This window comes from Gopherus evgoodei, chromosome 11 (assembly GCF_007399415.2).
Source record: "Gopherus evgoodei ecotype Sinaloan lineage chromosome 11, rGopEvg1_v1.p, whole genome shotgun sequence".
NCBI classification, from domain to species: Eukaryota; Metazoa; Chordata; order Testudines; family Testudinidae; genus Gopherus; species Gopherus evgoodei.
The window spans coordinates 44,300,013-44,318,728 of record NC_044332.1 but is presented as its reverse complement, the minus strand read 5'-3'; the positions used below and the strand labels follow the sequence as shown (position 1 = coordinate 44,318,728).

Sequence of the window (18,716 nt, the reverse complement as noted above, 5' to 3'; positions counted from 1 at the left end):
ATTGTTGAAATATGGTAACCCTAGGCGAGGGGGAAGCCGGGGGGCACATGGAGGCTGGCGTCCGCATACATCCACTCTAGCCTGCAGGAGACTCTGGGGGTGGGGGTGGGGGCGGGCCCCAGCCTGGGCAGGAGGGGGGGGCGCAGCTGCTCCCTGCTAGTGGCGCTGCTGCCTTTGCAGGGCAGCTGGCACCATGCCAGCTCCTCCATGGCTGGGGCTCGCTGCTGCCACAAATGGGATGCTCTGGCTCTCTGGTGCCTCCGGTAGGCAGCTCCTCCCTATCGAGCTGCTGCAGCGACCCAAGCCCTGCAAAGCCAGTGAGTGGACTCAGGGTGGGGGCCACCTAGGTGGGATGGGAAAGGCTCGTGGGGGGGCTGTGCACCATCCAGGGAAGTTCAGGGGGTGGAGAGGGGGGTCCTGGTCTGGAGAGGAGCCCCTGGACTCGGCTGGCCCCTGTGGTCTATAAAGGTTCGGGATTTGCCCCGCAATGAACCGATGTGCAAAGGGCAGTGGGGCGCAAGGTGGAAGTTTCACCTAGGGAGCAAAATATCCTTGCACCGGCCCTGCCTCGGGTGTGCGTGCACCCCAGGTTAAGAACCACTGCACTAAACTGATAAGATCTGCATTTTAATTTAATTTTAAATGAAATTTCTTAAACATTTTAAAAAACTTGTTTATTTTACATACAAAAATAGTTTATAGACTTATAGAGAGAGACCTTCTAAATAATTTAAAATGTATTACCTGCATGAGAAACTTTAAATTAGAGTGAATAAATGAAGACTTGGCACACCACTTCTGCAAGGTTGCTGACCCCTGCTGTAGTGTATACAGTACAGTGCTGCAGCTGGTGCCAATATAGATTTTCTATTATAGACATGCCCTTAGTAATTAAATCAGCTTGTAAGGTTAACAGAAGGAAGAATTACTTTAATACTTCAAAGGAATGTTAAGAAGGAAAACTGTTCCTTTAATATAATTGGTTGGGCCAAGAATCTGCAAAAGCAGAAGCTAATTCTTGCCTTTGCTTTAAAAAAGTACAACTCTTAGAATGATTTCTTTGCAGCTTGCCACTTTGGCACAGGCCAACAATGCCTCCAGCACCTGCACACTAACCCAACAACTGAAATGAGACCAAAATATTACAACCCAAAAAAGACTACAACACAGATATTAGAAGGGACTGACATGCACCAATGCCTGAGGCCCTCACAGTGGTAGGGAAATGATTAAATCAGATATGCCCAGATAATCCTGGCAAATGACCTGCACCTACATGCTACAGAGCAAGGCAAAAAATCCCCCAGCATCACTGCCAATCTGACCTGGGGAAAATTCCTCCTGACCTGACATATAGTGATCCTGAGCATGTGAGCAAGAAACAGCCAGCTAAGCATCTGAGAGAGAAAATATTCAGCTTTGTATCAACAGCAAATTTCATTAGTGTACTCCTGCTTTTAGTGCTAAGATCAGGAATAAAAATATTGAATAAATTGGTCCCAAGACCAATCCTTGGGGAACTCTTCAATGGCTAATCAGGGTATCCAATATGTTGACCATGGTTCAACATGGACCAATCATTTGGTTTCTCAATCTGAGGTTGCAACAGAAGATTCCAGTCTGAAGAGAATGTTTTCTTGCAAAATCCATTGGTGACAACAAGCAGATGTTCCTTTATTTAGGGGACACTGAGGGTATGTCTACACGGCAATTAAAAACTTGCTTGAGCTGGCCCACATGCTCTAGGGCCCTATAAGGTGGGAGGGTCCCAGAGTTTGGGCTACAGCCTGAGCCCGGAAGTCTACAATGCAATTAAACAGCCCCACAGCCAGAGCTCCTGAGCCCAAGTTAGCTGAAATGGACTAACCATGGGTTTTTAATTGCAGTGTAGACATACCCTAAGAGACTCATGTGAGAAGGAGCTGGTACCAGTTGTCAGTCTAATGATATAAGGCCCACTCTAACTTTGCTAAATACGATTAACTGTTCATCAGCAATTACTCTTTCATACATTTTCACTCACTCCTTATGACAAAAGTCAGAACAACTTTGGGTGGGGGTGGGGTGACCAGGGCAAGTACATGGTCTGCTCTAGTGCCCTTTCACCTAAAGTCAAAAGCTGCTTTAACATTTCTTATCAATATTAAACTTTATTTAATAATTGATCAAATAAAGTTATCCAGGCCTCGATTCAAATATGGCCCATGTTCCCTACACCTATTATGAGAGAGTTCAGATAATTATTTTCATCCCTTATAAAAGTTAATCACTTGATGTTTAAATCATTTCTTTTACATTCAGCTCTTTCTGATATAGTGATGAAATGCTAAAATACTTATCTTCTTTTTTTGTTGGTTGAAGTTGTCTATGATGACACCAATGAAAAGATTCAAAGTGAAGAATGCCCCAAAGATGATAAAGATGACAAAGTAAAAATACATATACAGGCTTTCTTCATACTTGGGCTGCTGGCCTACCTACAAAATAAGGAGAAATAGCAAAACGTCAGCACTAAATAATAAGAGACCAATTGTCTGAAGAGGATGTTTCTAATGCCTCCTAAAATTCTGCAATTATTTATGTGTTTCAGTGGACACCAGGTACACAAAGCAGGAAAATGCATACGTGACAGTTGGTACATTAAAATGTAGGTTGTCTGTGCACACTTGCAAAGTCATCTTTGAAAACAATGCAGAGTGTCAAACTTCATTAACAAAAAAGAAAGAAAGCCAGGAAATTTGGCCATTCTAGAGCAGTATTTAAGCATTTCTTTATTAGCCTTTGTTAATCTATTTTTATTTAGTTAGCAATATTTATTGTAAATAACTACTGTAAGAAAGCAAGTTGCTCCATCTGAAATGTGCACTTAATTACTTTATAAATTTAATTTGTATACAACATTGGCCATGTTTTAAGCTTTCCTTTTCACTGCCATTCAAGTTAGATATTAAAGAAGCATTCTGTATACCTTAGAGTCTACCCACTCTAAACAAATAAACTTAAGAATATGTACTGTACTTACATCTGTGGAATCAACAGCTGCATACATGATATCCATCCATCCTTTAAATGTAGCCTATGAAAAGGCAATGCGTTAAAATTCTGTGTCAAGCTTCAGGTCAAAGAAAATGTGAAACATTTTTATAATCATATTCTTATGAAAGAAAGGCCCGCATTTCCCACACCATATATTTGCATATGCATAGAATAAAAGTACTTAAAGTATAATAGTGAGAATTTTTTTTGCTACAAATTTGAGCAAAAAAATTTTTTTTTAAATGCAGCTATGGCAACACTGAAACATTTCACAAATTCATGTCAGTTTTGACAAATTATTTCAGTTAAAGAAAACATTTTTAAAAAATCAAAATGTTACATTTTGACATTTTCTAAATGAAATGTTTCAATTTTTTATCTGAAACAACTTTTCATTTTAAAATATCCTTTAATTTTATTTCACACAAAAATGTTTTTAAAATCTCAAAATCAAAGTGAAATGTTTTGTTCAACACAAGTGATTTTTTCTTCAAAATTTTTGATTCTCCAAAAATAATAATATTAAAAAAATTGATTTGACTCCACTTTACTTTTTAAAAAAGAAATTCAGACTTGCCAGTGAACCAACGAATCACTTACTTGCACGGTTCTACTTTAAAGTTAGTATCTTGGAAAGAGATGAGTATATAATTCACAAATTAATTCAGCTGCCTTTTTTTTGACCACAGAATACCCCTGAACAAATTCTGATTTTCCTGGATGTGTTAATTATTTGAATTATTATGCAAACTCTTCAAAAGTCCATAGATGGGCTGAGTTCTGGTCAACATCTGAGCTAATCAGTTATACAGCTAACTGACATGGTAATGTTTCTGTTTCCATTTTCTGACTGTTACAAACATCAGAAAGGATTTCACAGACCACTGTGGCTTTGAATTTCTCAGGGAGAGGACTGGAACAGCTTACAAAGAAAACGCAGAAAATAAGCTGGCCTGGGAAATGTTATGTATTTAAAACTTTTCATTTTGGGGGCACACAGGCTTTGTTCTAGGCATTGTTCCTAGGGGAAAAAATCTAACATTTATTGGCTAAAGACAGACACATTTTAATTTAATTTTCTCTTATCACATTCATAAAAAGAAATTCCTATTTTGAGAGGCTGTAGTCAGATTCCTGTAATAGCTCCTTCTGCCTCTGCTCTGGAAACATTATCACTCTGTAGTTGTGCAGACACTGTCCTCTTATCCTGGATAAAATAAATGAACTGCATTTACTGATGTCTGTAATTCTCTGTCTAGCAAACAAAAGTTTTGTACATGTATGTGCCTCATGATGGGCATTTTGAGATTCCTGTAATAGCCACTCTACCAGGGTTCAGGACAGTGGTGTTGGGAATGACAGGTTGGTCCTTTAGGTGTGTTAATGTTGCAACAGCATCCGATAACTAACTTCCTTTTTCTGGTCATCAGCATTCACAGTAAATACAGCAAATAGTTACACAAACAGTGAAGGGGAAAAATCCCATAACCCATGATTTAGGCACCATATAAATGCAAGGGAATCATCCTAACATGGACACACAGTATGATGTCACCATAGAGAAATGTTTGTTTTTTTGCGGGGTGGGAGAGGCAAAAAATCTGGCAAAAACAGTCAGGCAGGGAGTTTTACAGATGATCTGATGCAAGTTGTTGCCCAGTCACAGAATGGTGCACAGGTTGGCAGTATATGTGAAAAAGAAGTTGGATTTATATAGATATAATAGATTTCATGGTTCTTCTTCTGAGATAAAAATGATGTTCCTCCAATCTTATTCTCTAGGATTGGAGGTAAGGGAACATAAGGGTAATCCTGTGGTGAGTCATAGGATCATACAATCATAGAATATCAGGGTTGGAAGGGACCTCAGGAAGTCATCTGGTCCAACGTCCTGCTCAAAGCAGGACCAATTCCGAACTAAATCATCCCAACCAGGGCTTTGTCAAGCCTGACCTTAAAAACCTCTAAGGAAGGAGATTCCACCACCTCCCTAGGTAACCCATTCCAGTGCTTCACCTCCTAATGAAAAAGTTTTTCCTAATATCCAACCTAAACCTCCCCCACTGCAACTTGAGACCATTACTTCTTGTTCTGTCATCAGGTACCACTAAGAACAGTCTAGATCCATCCTCTTTGGAACCCCCTTTCAGGTAGTTGAAAGCAGCTATCAAATCCCGCCTCATTCTTCTCTTCTGCAGACTAAATAATCCCAGTTCCCTCAGCCTCTCCTCATAGGTCATGTGCTCCAGCCCCCAATCATTTTTGTTGCCCTCCGCTGGACTCTTTCCAATTTTTCCACATCCTTCTTGTAGTGTGGGGCCCAAAACTGGACACGGTACTCCAGATGAGGCCTCACCAATGTCGAATAGAGGGGAATGATCACGTCCCTCGATCTTCTGGCAATGCCCCTACTTATACAGCAAAAAATGCTGTTAGCCTTCTTGGCAACAAGGGCACACTGTTGACTCAGATCCAGCTTCTTGTCCACCGTAACCCCTAGGTCCTTTTCTGCAGAACTGCTTCCTAGCCATTCGGTTCCTAGTCTGTAACAGTGAATGGGATTCTTCTGTCCTACGTGCAGGACTCTGCACTTGTCCCTGTTGAAACTCATCAGGTTTCTTTTGGCCCAGTCCTCTAATTTGTCTAGGTCCCTTTGTCTATCCCTACCCTCCAGCGTATCTACCACTCCTTCGAGTTTAGTGTCGTCTGCAAACTTGCTGAGAGTGCAGTCCATGCCATCTTCCAGATCATTAATGAAGATATTGAACAAAACCAGATCCAGGACTGACCCTTGAGGCACTCCGCTTGAAACCAGCTGCCAACTAGACATGGAGCCATTGATCGCTACGCACTGAGCCCGACGATCTAGCCAGCTTTCTATCCACCTTATAGTCCATTCATCCAATCCATACTATTTTAACTTGCTGGCAAGAATACTGTGGGAGACTGTATCAAAAGCTTTGCTAAGGTCAAGGAATAACACATCCACTGCTTTCCCCTCATCCACAGACCCAGTTATCTCATCATAGAAGGCAATTAGATTAGTCAGGCATGACTTGCCCTTGGTGAATCGATGCTGACTTTTCCTGATCACTTTCCTCTCCTCTAAGTGCTTCAGAATTGATTCCTTGAGGACCTGCTCCATGATTTTTCCAGGGACTGAGGTGAGGCTGACTGGCTTGTAGTTCCCAGGATATTCCTCCTTCCCTTTTTTAAAGATGGGCACTACGTTAGCCTTTTTCCAGTCATCTGGGATCTCCCCCGTTCGCCATGGGTTTTCAAAGATAATGGCCAATGGTTCTGCAATCACATCCACCAACTCCTTTAGCACTCTCTGTCATAGTATATTTCCCCAATCTGAACCTTAGAGTTCAAAAAATTGGGGTACCAGCATGAATTCCTCTAAGCTTAATTACCAGGTTAGATCTGATACACTGCCACCATCCAAAAATATATAGTGTTTTGGGGCACTCTGGTCCCCCCAAAAACTTTCCCTGGGGACCCCAAGACCCAAATTCCTTGAGTCTTACAACACAGGGGAATAAACCATTTCCCTCTCCTTCTCCTTTCTTCCTCTGAGATCTTTCCCGCCCTGGGTACACTAGGAGATCACTGTGATTCAAACTCCTTGAATCACAACACAGAGAAATCAGGGTGGTTCCCCCACTTCTCTCCCCATCCCTTCTCCTTCCCTGTTAAGTACAGACTCAATTCCCTTGAGCATCAACAAGGGAAAAAATCAAACAGGTCTTAAAAAGCAAAACTTTTAATAAAAAGAAAGAAAAAAAGTAAAAATTATCTCTGCAATTTAGATGGTAAAAATTACAGGGTCTGTCAGCTTATAGAAACTGGAGAAAAAGCCTCCTCCAGCAGAAATACAATTTAAAATACTTCCAGCAAAATACACATTAGAACTTTACCAGCCAGATACACATTTGCAAATATAGAAAACAATCAAAAGACTATAACCGCATGTGCTACTTAATACTCACTATTCTGAATATATAAGAGACTGCAGCAGGGAGATTGGCAAGAAACCTGGTTGCACGTCTAGTCCCTTCCAGGACCCAGAGAGAACAAAGCCAAACCCAAAAAAACACAAACAAAGGCTTCACTGCACCGAGATTTGAAAGTATCTTGTCTCCTGATTGGTCCCCTGGTCAGGTGTTTGGTTCCCTGTTTGTTAACCCTTTACAGGTAAAAGAGACATTAACCCTTAACTATCCGTTTATGACGACACCCTCAGATGCAGCGCATCCGGCCCCATGGACTTGTGCTCATCCAATTTTTCTAAATAGTCCCGAACCACTTCTTTCTCCACAGATGGCTGGTCACCTTCTCCCTATACTGTGCTGCCCAGTGCAGCAGTCTGGGAGCTGATCTTGTTTGTGAAGACAGAAGCCAAAAAAATCATTGAGTACATTAACTTTTTCCACATCCTCTGTCACTAGCTTGCCTCCTTCATTCAGTAAGGGGCCCACACTTTCCTTGACTTTCTTCTTGTTGCTAACATACCTGAAGAAACCCTTCTTGTTATTCTTAACATCTCTTGCTAGCTGCAACTCCAAGTGTGATTTGGCCTTCCTGATTTCACTCCTGCATACCTGAGCAATATTTTTATACTCCTCCCTGGTCATTTGTCCAGTCTTCCACTTCTTGTAAGCTTCTTTTTTGTGTTTAAGATCAGCAAAGATTTCAGTGTTAAGCCAAGCTGGTCGCCTGTCGTATTTACTATCCTTTCTACACATTGGGATGTTTTTTTCCTGCAACCTCAATAAGGATTCTTCTACAGCCAGCTCTCTTGGACTCCTTTCCCTCTCATGTTATTTTCCCAGGGGATCCTGACCATCAGTTCCCTGAGGGAGTCAAAGTTTGCGTTTCTGAAGTCCAGGATCCGTATTCTGCTGCTCTCCTTTCTTCCTTGTGTCAGGATCCTGAACTTGATCATCTCATGGTCATTGCCTCCGAGGTTCCCATTCACTTTTGCTTCCTCTACTAATTCTTCTCTGTTTGTGAGAAGCAGGTCAAGAAGAGCTCTGCCCCTAGTTGGTTCCTCCAGCACTCGGACCAGGAAATTGTCACCTACACTTTCCAAAAACTTCCTGGATTGTCTGTGCGCTGCTGTATTGCTCTCCCAGCAGATATGACGGTGATTAAAGTCTCCCTTGAGAACCAGAGCCTGCGATCTAGTAACTTCTACTAATTGCCGGAAGAAAGCCTCGTCCACCTCATCCCCATGGTCTGGTGGTCTATAGCAGACTCCCACCATGACATCTCCCTTGTTGCTCACACTTCTAAACTTAATCCAGAGACTCTCAGGTTTTTCTGCAGTTTCATACCAGAGCTCTGAGCAGTCATACTGCTCTCTTACATACAATGCAACTCCCCCACCTTTTCTGCCCTGCCTGTCCTTCCTGAACAATTTATATCCATCCATGACAGTACTCCAGTCATGTGAGTTATCCCACCAAGTCTCTGATATTCCAATCACATCATAGTTCCTTGACTGTGCCAAGACTTCCAGTTCTCCTTGCTTGTTTTCCATGCTTCTTGCATTTGTGTATAGGCACTTAAGATAACTCACTGATTGTCCCGCTTTCTCAGTCTGAGACAGGAGTCCTCCCTTCTTGCACTCTTCCGCTCGTGCTTCCTCCTGGTATCCCATTTCCCCACTTACCTCAGGGCTTTGGTCTTCTTCCTCTGGTGAACATAGTTTAAAGCCCTCCTCACTAGGTTAGCCAGCCTGCTTGCAAAGATGCTCTTCCCTCTCTTCGTTAGGTGGAGCCCGTCTCTGCTTAGCACTCCTCCTTCTTGGAACACCATCTCATAGTCGAAGAATCCAAAGCCTTCTCTCCGACACCACCTGTGTAGCCACTTGTTGACTTCCACAATTCGACCATCTCTACCCAGGCCTTTTCCCTGCACAGGGAGGATGGACGAGAACACCACTTGCGCCTCAAACTCCTTTATCCTTCTTCCCAGAGCCACGCAGTCTGAAGTGATCCGCTCAAGGTCATTCTTGGCAGTATTATTGGTGCCCACATGGAGAAACAGGAAGGGGTAGCGATCCGAGGGTTTGATGAGTCTCAGCAGTCTCTCCGTCACATCGTGAAGCCTAGCTCCTGGCAAGCAACAGACCTCTAGGTTTTCTTGGTCAGGGTGGCAGACAGATGACTCAGTCCCCCTGAGGCGGGAATCCCCAACCACCACCACCCTCCTCCTTCTCTTGGGAGTGGCAGTTGTGGAATCCCCATCCAATTTATCATAGGACAAATTGTAATAATGAGCAGGAAAGAGATTGACATAGTGTGATGTTAACATTTTACTTCCACAGTGTCCAAAAAGAAAATACTCAAGAGATGGAATATGGTGCTCAGTGAGAAATGCATTAGAATTAAATAGGATAGGCCACAGGGACCAGAAGAGATTATGGAGCCTCCCAGGGTACCACTGTCTCCACTACTCCATGTAGGCATTCAGAAGTGCAAAGTACAGCATCTGATAAACAACAAAGGAAGAAACCATGGTTGTGGAACTATTTTTCCACCGACATCAGCTGTCCAACCAGTGCAACATTTTCGTGTCATGCAAACAACACAAAGCACAATTGCTGCAATATATATGCTAGTCAGAAAAGCCACAGTGCGCAGCAACATAGGAAGGCTTCCCTCCACCTGAACTAATAGCCATGTAGTGAGTAAGGATAAGTGCCTCCACTTAAGAGGCAGCAGAGTAGCCACAGTGCCAGAAAGAACAGTTCAACCTCAGCAGGGATAGTGTCTTCACATGAGGAACTGCCTCAGAACACTGGACAAGATGGACCAGTGTTGTCTCTGACAGCAGCTAGCACTACATGCTTCAAGGGAAGGCATGAGAAACTGATGAACAATTATGGAATAACCTAGGACAAATTTCTTTCTAATCCCATCAGCTAGTGGCTGTCTTGTGCTCTGAACAACCAGGTTTATATCTGTTACATTCTGTAACCCACTTATCCATATATATATAATCCTTTTATTCCTACCAAGCTCTTGGCCTTAACATTATCTTGCAGTGTTGAGTTCTACTGATTATTTATGAAAATGACTAAATGAGCAATATTGCATTAAATTGGTTTTGTACTCTAAGAAAAGATAAATAGAAGCCTCAAATACTCTATATCATTAATTATTCTGTATATTTTTATCCTAGTCCCCTCCTCCCTAAACTAAACAGTCCCAATTTTCCTCCTTCTCCTCACATGAAAGTATTTCCATGCTTCTAGTCCAGCGGTCGGCAACCTATGGCACGCATGCCAAAGACGGCATGCAAGCCAATTTGTAATGGCACGCTGCTGCCTGCTGGGGTCCGGCTCAGCCCACTTCCCCCTCCCCACCCCTTCCCCCAGAGTGCTGTGTCGAGCCCCGCCTCCTCTCCCTCCCTGCCGTGGATGGTCTTTGCAAGGGAGGGGAGGGGAGAAGAGCAGCCTCATTGCCCTTGCTGCTCAGACTGGTAAGGAGGCGGGGAAGGGAGGCAGGAGCATGGCCTTGGGGAAGAGGGGTAGGAACGGGATGTATCCCTCCAGCCCCCTGCTGTGAGCCACTCAGGCTAGGGGACTGGGAGAACCCCCCTGATCCCAGCCCACCTCCCACAGCCCTCTTCCCTGACCCCTGCAACCCCCTTGCACCCCAGCCCCCTGCATTCCCCCATGATGCCATCCCTGAGTCCTGCACCCTCCACACATACCCAGCTCCCTCACATCTCCTGCCCTGACTCCTGCACTCCCCACACCCTCTGCCGTGACTCCTCACACATCCCCAGCCCCCCCACACCCCATGCCCTGACTCTTGCACCCCCACATCCCCACCCCCCCACGCAGAACACCAAATGGGAGCTCCTGCACCCCCCCACCACATTCCCACCTGCACCCCTTGCACCAAATGGGAGCTGCCCAAGTAAGCACTCCACATCCAAACTTCCTGCCCCAACCCTGAGCCCCCTCCCTCATTCTAGCTCCTGGCCAGACCCTGTACCCCAACCTGCTCCTTCACCCCCAGCCCTGTGCTCAGTGCACCCCCACCCTTAGCTCAGTGCAGAGAGAGGAAGAGAATGGGCCAGAACCAGGGAGAAGGTAGATACCTACTGTATGTGCGCAGGGCCGGGATCCCAGACTAGCAAGGGGCCGGCAGCCAGAACCCCAGACTGGCAGCAGGCTGAGCGGGGCCGGCAGCTGGGACCCTGGCTGGCAGGAGCCAGTGGATGGAATCCCAGACAGGCAGCAGGCTGAGCAGCTCGGCCTGCTGCTGGTGTGGGACGCTGGCCCCGCTCAGCCCACCACCGGTCTGGGGTTCTGGCTGCCAGCCCCTTGCCAGCTGGGGTCCCAGCCGCCGGCCCTGCTCAGCCCGCTGCCAACCTGGGGTTCCAGCCTCAGGCCCCGCTCAGCACGCTGCTGGCTTAGGTGAACGGAACCCCAGGCTGGGAGCAGGCTGAGCAGGCCAGTGGCTTGAGATCAGCATTTTAATTTAATTTAAAAGAAGCTTCTTAAACATTTTGAAAACCTTGTTTACTTTACCTACAACAGTAGTTTAGTTATATCATATATAGACTTATAGAGAGAAACCTAAAAAACGTTAAAATGTACTACTGGCACGCAGAACCTTAAATTAAAGCGAATAAATGAAGCACACTGCTTCTGAAAGGTTGCTGACCCCTGTTCTAGTCATTTTCAACCCCCTCCCCACCCGCCACAATGCTGCTTCTTTGGTCAGATGGGGTCACCAGGATGGAACATTGGAACTGAGCATTCCAACTAAGGCTGGGCAAGACATCATTTTCTATCCCTTTCTTTATGCATCTTAACATTTCATTTTTAAGACCACCACTGGGAAATGAACAGTTTTTTTCCATTCAGCTTTCTACAGTGATGTCCAGGTTTTCTTCCTGGGCAGTCACAGTTATTTTATATCTAGAATGTGTGCAAGCAATTCAAATAATTCTTTCCGATGTGTATTATCTTCCACACTGGACACAAAAACCAAGCACTGAGTTAATTTAAGAGGGGCACGATATACTGCAATCCAAAGCCCTTTTGTTGAGTGTATACTGTGCAAAGATGTTGGGATTTGACTTGTTCCCTTTATTTTCCTTAAAAAAGAAGTCTTTCAAAAGCAAATGGTATGCAATTTTCCAATGAAAAAGGATGTGGCAGAGTTCTATGAAGCACTGAATGCTTCAGTATAGCATGCCCTTTGGAGCTACAATGGCAAGAGAGGTCCACCCGAGCACAGGCTTTTGGCTCAGTTAATAAACCCACTAATCATATCTCTATTAGCACAAACTGCCTCTGTCGTAGAAGCAACTGTAGCATGTGTCAGTATATGGCTACCATGCCTGGGTGGAGAATCCGGTTTCTCCACATTGCCACTAATATAGTGGAGAAATGGGCTTGTCAGAAGAGAGCTGTTGATGAACTCCTCCCTTCCTCCTGGGTTCTTCACTGGCACCTTCTTATTGCATTTAGCCTCTATTTAGTTGAAGTGATTCTGTGACGTGAAGTCATTTTCAGTTAACATAAATGTGAAAAAACATTACTCAAATGGTCAAAGACAATCGAAGTGTGACCTGGGCTGATGCAAGTTGAGTTAATTCAAATAAATATTCATGAGAAATTATTGTCTGGCATTTGCCCATCTCTTCTGTTAATAATTACTTATTAGATATGTTAAAAATGGTACTTTAAGAAAAAAGAAACAGAAACATGAAATCAGTGAAACTGTCCCCCCCCCAATACTGTAATCTCTACTACATAAATAACAATATTGCATAAAAACAAACCATACAAAAATGTGTAATTTTTTAAATTTTACTAGAAACAACATGTAGTATGTTGACATGTTGAATATATGTGGAATTCATATTCAAATACAAGCTGAACCACAGCGCATATAACAGAGGCGGGCATACCCATGTAACCAGAATAGATAATTTATGCAATTGCCTAACCCTCTTTAACATTAAGTGCTGGTTTCTCCCAAGAGCAATCACAAAGGTAGCCTGCCAGCAGAGGACTACCAGTCTACCAGAGTTTGAAAGAGAATAATTAGAATGTGTTTATGCGCACAAATGTTTTCCCAGAAGCAGCTTGCCAAGTGAACCTGATTAGAAATGCATGTTCCTGTCCTAATTGGTCTATAGATGGTCTGCTAGGAAAATACTTGTGCTCAGAATCATGACACTAATCAGTTCTTCTGAACCTGCCGGCCTAGAGTTAAGCACAATCCCCCCAAAACATGGGTAATGGTTGGAAAGCAACTGAACTGGAGAAAAACTAGGAGACAGCATACAACATGGAGAAAGAGGAAGGTGGTTTAAAACTCTCTTTCTTGATCTCTACTTTTAAATCAGTGAATTTGAAAAATGGGCAAGATCTTTTAGTTTGCTCACTGGGCTAGCATGGTAAAAATCACATTTGTCCATGCCCTGCACAGTTAGATAGGGTAAGTAAAAAACAAAACAACAAAACAAAACAATAAAACCTCAGGTACATTTTTATTTTACCTTTACTCTGTGGCATTGGAATATTTTAGTGAAATCTGCAGAGATTTGGGATGAATGTGAACCTTTTTTTTTTTGGTTCTCAACAGTCCTCTCTTTTTTATTCTATATATTCTGGCTGATAGTAAACACTTCTCCTCTTCCAAAGTTTACACATGAGCTTGCCAAATTGATACCAAATACCAATATTAATCTGCTTGCATGGAACAGCATCAAAAAGATAATTAAGCAAGCCACCTATTAATCCCTGATAAAGGTCCAGAATGTCTGCTTTGGAACTACATTTTTGTAATCTCCATGGTAATCATAAAAACAGTTTCCTTCTCCAAGACTCGCAAATTTTCATATATTTAATGCACTAACAATTTTCACCAATAAATTATTCATGACTTTAGGGCGAGAATGAAAATTAAGGAATCCAACTTTGCTTCTAAAAACTATAGACAGGGAATTAAATTATATAAATATATACAGAATTGTCACTTACTACTTGCAGCAGAGAAAGATAGCCAGCTCCAACATTATCAAAGTTTACTTTCACGTTTTTCCACAGGACATCTTCATGGCTTTTCATAAAATTCTCACAATCAGTTTTATTCTCAATCTTTTCTCTTGGAAAAGGGTTACCACTTGTAGTGTTAACACAGGAGAAGAACTTGCCAGCAAACAAATTTACTCCCATTATGCTGAAAATTAGCCAGAATATAAGACAAACCAGAAGTACATTCATAATAGATGGTATTGCTCCTAAAAGGGCATTCACAACCACCTAATAAAGAAATACAGGGGAGAAAAGCTTGTAAAAAATTTTATAGCAGCAAAGTAATTAGGCATTCTTCTAAAAGGCTAACAGCAAAAATATTTTATTCCAAAATGTAGTTACAAATTATCTTATTTTTCAAATACTTATTACAAAGCACACAATGAATCGACATGAAAAAAGGTGAAGACTAAAATGTCAAGATGAAAAATAAGAATTTTTTTGTAAAAAGTGGCAAGATGTACTAATAAAATGTGTACGCTAAGGGAAAAAAGAAATACATGTTAAAGAAATACAACATTCAAATTAATAAATTTGACAAATCATTACTGATGAACATAAACAATGACTGATGATAAGGACTGATTGATCTATAGATCTTTGCAAACAGTACAGAGGTTGACAAAATTAGGACTTCAAGAATTGTAACGCACATAATACCTTTACAGTATATTTATTCATACATTACTATTTTACTTACTGAAGACCCTGTCACAGAAATAGACCACTTTGTATTACATGTTCATTTGGATAATTAGAGTACCTTTCAAGCACCACTTATAATCTTGTTAGGTCTTTCAAATTAAAATATGATTTTATTTCCATGTATATAAAGTTTCAGCTTATATTGTGATCACTATTTTTGCCATTATAATATAGGTAATTAGAGTGGCAGAAAGAAGAGTGCCTCCTGCTGGTTGAATAAGGAACTTAAGTGTGGTATGCCATGGGAAAACAGCTTTGACTCTTCATACCTGATCATTTAATTTCTACAAAAATTTCTCCATTAGTTCTAACCTTTGGGGTTATTGCTCCTTTGGGGAAGAGTCCACAGAGAACTGAAGAGCCAATTTAGACTGTTTAATGAAACTGGAATTTTTTCACCATGTCTCAGCCCTCAGGGATCTTTTTGCCCAGAACATGGGTGTGGATCTGCTGGTGTACTGTGATACCTACTGGCTGTAGCTGATTGGAGACCACTTGAAATTCCTCTCACGCAATACCTTAAATCCATCTTGCAAACAAAAATACTGATACTTGAAGTTATCTGCCTGTCTAGTGAAAACTTAGAAAGATGCATGGTGATTGTCCTAGTCCCAGCTTCATTTCAGATATGTTAGATCTCTGTTTTATGCTTCCAACTTGTACCTTAGCTAATCCTTTTGAAATAGTTTGAGGCAAAATATCAAATGATCTCTCTCGAGACATGAAAAGTGGAATTTCTTTAGTGATGAAGTACAAAGCAATCTGCACAACCATTGTGTCATCATCAATTATAAGCATTCTAAATAGATAGAGATGCCGCTGCTCTTTTACAAAAGTGACAGCTACAAATAAATAATTTTACATAAATAGATGGCATATGGAAGAAAAAGTGCTTGAAAAAAATTAAGCTAAGGTCTCTTATTGAGGAAAACGAGCCTGATCCTAGATTTGAGCAATTGCTGATTTTGAACCAACATAAATAGCACTAATGTTCATAAAGTGAAGTTAGTTTCAGACCTACCTCCATGTCTTCCTGAAAGTAATCCAATCTGGCCAATATCTGTGACTTACAGGGTTTATTTATGTCTTAACTCTCCAGAGGTAGTCCATATTCCTGAGACCATAGTTTCTCAGCAACTAAAGACAGAGCTGTATTGATGGCTTCCGCTTCTCTTTGATTTGGGTTACATATATGGATTTCAGGAACCTCTCCTATGTTGGGAAAAGCCTGCCCTATAGCATGTCATTATCCATACCCAGGTGTTGGACCAGGGCCGCCTAGAGGATTCCGGGGGCCTGGGGTCTTCGACGGCAGGGGGGTCCCCCCTTCGGCAGTAAGGGGTCCTTCCGATCTGGGACCCGCTGCCGGAGTGCCCCGAAGACCCACGGCGGGGGCCCCCCACTGCCGAATTACCGCTGAAACGGAATCCGCCGCTGAAGAGCAGCTGGGTCTTCGGTGGTAATTTGGCGGTGGGGGGCCCCCGCCGCGGGTCTTCGGGGCACTTCGGTGGCGGGTCCTGGAACGGAAGGGCCCCCCGCTGCTGAATTACCACCGAAGACCGGGTTTCACTTCAGCGGTGGGTCCCACTTTCCGCCCCGCGGCAGAAGGACCCCCCGCCGGCGAAGACCGGGAGCAGAAGCAGTTCCGGGGGCCCGGGCCCCGCGAGAGTTTTCTGGGGCCCCCGGAGCAAGGGAAGAACCCTGCTCCAGGGGCCCCGAAAAACTCTTGTGGGGGCCCCTGCGGGGCCCGGGGCAAATTGCCCCACTTGCCCCCCCCCAGGGCGGCCGTGGTGTTGGATTTGATATACAAGCTAACCCCAGAGTCATCTTCCTGTAGAGAGGATGTGTCCATAAACTCTTAGAATGTAGACCAGAGACCACCAGTGCCCGGATCTTTGTACATGCCCTAAGGACTGAGAGACTGAAGAAAAGGGTTCTGTAATGAAAATGGTGGGGCCTTAAGAAAACTCTGGTGACAATGGATAGAGACAGAAAGTAAGTCTCCACAAGATTTATCAATATCAAATAATTTCCTGGAGATGTTGGAGTCAACGTTGAAGTCAAGTTTTTCATAATGAATTTGACTTTCTTCATTCATTTGTTGAACTGTTTGAATTCTCGGTGTGACAATGCAGCAGAGATAGGACTAGTGGCAAATTTTGCTTAGAAATCATATTTCTGACATTTGCTAAGAGCCAAAAGTACCTAAAAGGTGCCTGAGCTGAGGCGTCAGTGATACAAGGCTGTAAAATGTGTACCCAAAAGGTTTGCCAAAATACAAACTGCAGTTGGCAAGAAACCCAGGGAAAGCCTCGTGACCAGATGAAAAAAACAGGGGCAATTCTCAGTAGTGTATCCTCTGAGACTCGTAGCATATGTCTGCTGCAGCTGGGAACGAGCCTCGCAGTCCGGGGAAGACAGACTTGTGCAAGCAGGTCTTGAGCTAATGCCAGGGCCACCCGGGGGGGGGGCAAAAGGGGCAATTTGTCCCAGGCCCCGGCAGGGCCCCCCATGAGAGTTTTTATTCCGCTCCCAGTCTTCACCGGTGGGGGGGGGGGCCCTTCCGTTCTGGGACCCGCTGCCGAAGTGCCCCGGAGACCCGCGGCGGGGGCCCCCCGCCACTCAATTACCGCCGAAGAGCGGGCTGCACTTCGGCGGCGGGTCCCACTTCGGCGGTAATTTGCCGGCGGGGGGCCCCCGCCGCGGGTCTTTGGGGCACTACGGTGGCGGGCCCAGAACGGAAGGGCCCCCGCCGCCGAACAGGGCCAGCTCTAGACATTTCGCCACACGGGGGGCGCCCTGCCGCTTGCCAGTCCCGCGGCTCTGGTGGACCTCCCGCAGGCGAGAGGTCCCCGGAGCTGCTTGCCGCCGATGGCTCCAGGCCCCCGGAATCCTCTGGGCGGCCCCGGCTAATGCACCAAAAATGGCAGTGTGGATTTTGCAGCTCTGGCTGGAGATCAGGATTGCAAGCCTAAGGGGATGTGTAAGTGCAAAAACTTGTGTCTCTCACCAACAGAAGTTGGTCCAATAAAAGATATTCTCTCACCCCCCACCCCCGTCTCTCTAATATCCATGCACCAATATGGCTACAACCCCACTGCATACATTTATATTCCATGCCATTCTGCTCTGTATACAGTAGGTGGCAGGAACTAGCTACTGTGGGATCCTAGAGAATGTTACCAATTTCACTGGTGGTGATTCAGTGATACAGTACACTTTGTAAATAAATTTCTTTTGGAAGGAAAAAGGGTACATGGATATCAATTAATGTGCCAGGAACAAAGATCAACAATAAAATTAAGGGAATTGGTATTTTAATTAAAGGAATTAAAGATTAAGCTATTGTTCTTGTGCATTCTGGAGTACATTATATGAATGACAATCAGAAATATTCAAAATGGATATTCAAATAGATATTGTCAGTTTACGAGACCTATTTTAAATAAACCAATTTCGTTAGGTAATTAAAAATAAAAATAAAAAATCAAATTTACTTTTCAACATTTATATTCTGCATCTATTTTACTCAGTGGACAATTATAATAGACTGCCTAATTTCACATTTGTTTAGTCAATTTCATATTTTGTATCTACAAATCAGAGATTAAATTAAAAACAAAAACAAAAATAACCCGAAACATGAAAATATTTCTAGTAATAATGGGATTTGTTAAAATCTACTGTCCTCATAACAAAATGTTACACCTTAGTTACTTGTGTCTACTAAAAGATTGGGTAAGGCATGTTTCCCAAACATAGGAGAAAAAGTGATAAAATTGTGTTTTCTATGGTATTGCCCAGAAAACTACAGGAAATGACAAGTGTGTTGGCAAAAACTTTGAGCATGAGCAATGGACCAAATGGTCATTGTCAGAAAGATTTGGGTGTTTACATTGAT

General features: G+C 43.3%; 1 protein-coding gene across 5 annotated transcripts in view; it reads right to left on the bottom strand.

The window, feature by feature from the left end:
- The window catches only part of LOC115659409 (sodium channel protein type 3 subunit alpha), a 964,414-nt gene that overhangs the window by 852,616 nt on the left and 93,082 nt on the right, over positions 1-18,716 (bottom strand). For 3 of the 5 annotated variants that reach the window (XM_030579475.1, XM_030579477.1, XM_030579478.1), the window contains 3 exons: positions 14,057-14,338; positions 3,023-3,076; positions 2,340-2,477 (listed from right to left, as the gene is read on the bottom strand). The exons of the other annotated variants lie outside the window; for them this stretch is intronic. In XM_030579475.1, coding sequence (XP_030435335.1) covers positions 2,340-2,477; positions 3,023-3,076; positions 14,057-14,338 — 474 coding nt within the window. The remainder of the gene's footprint in view (positions 1-2,339; positions 2,478-3,022; positions 3,077-14,056; positions 14,339-18,716) is intronic. 5 annotated transcript variants of the gene reach the window in all.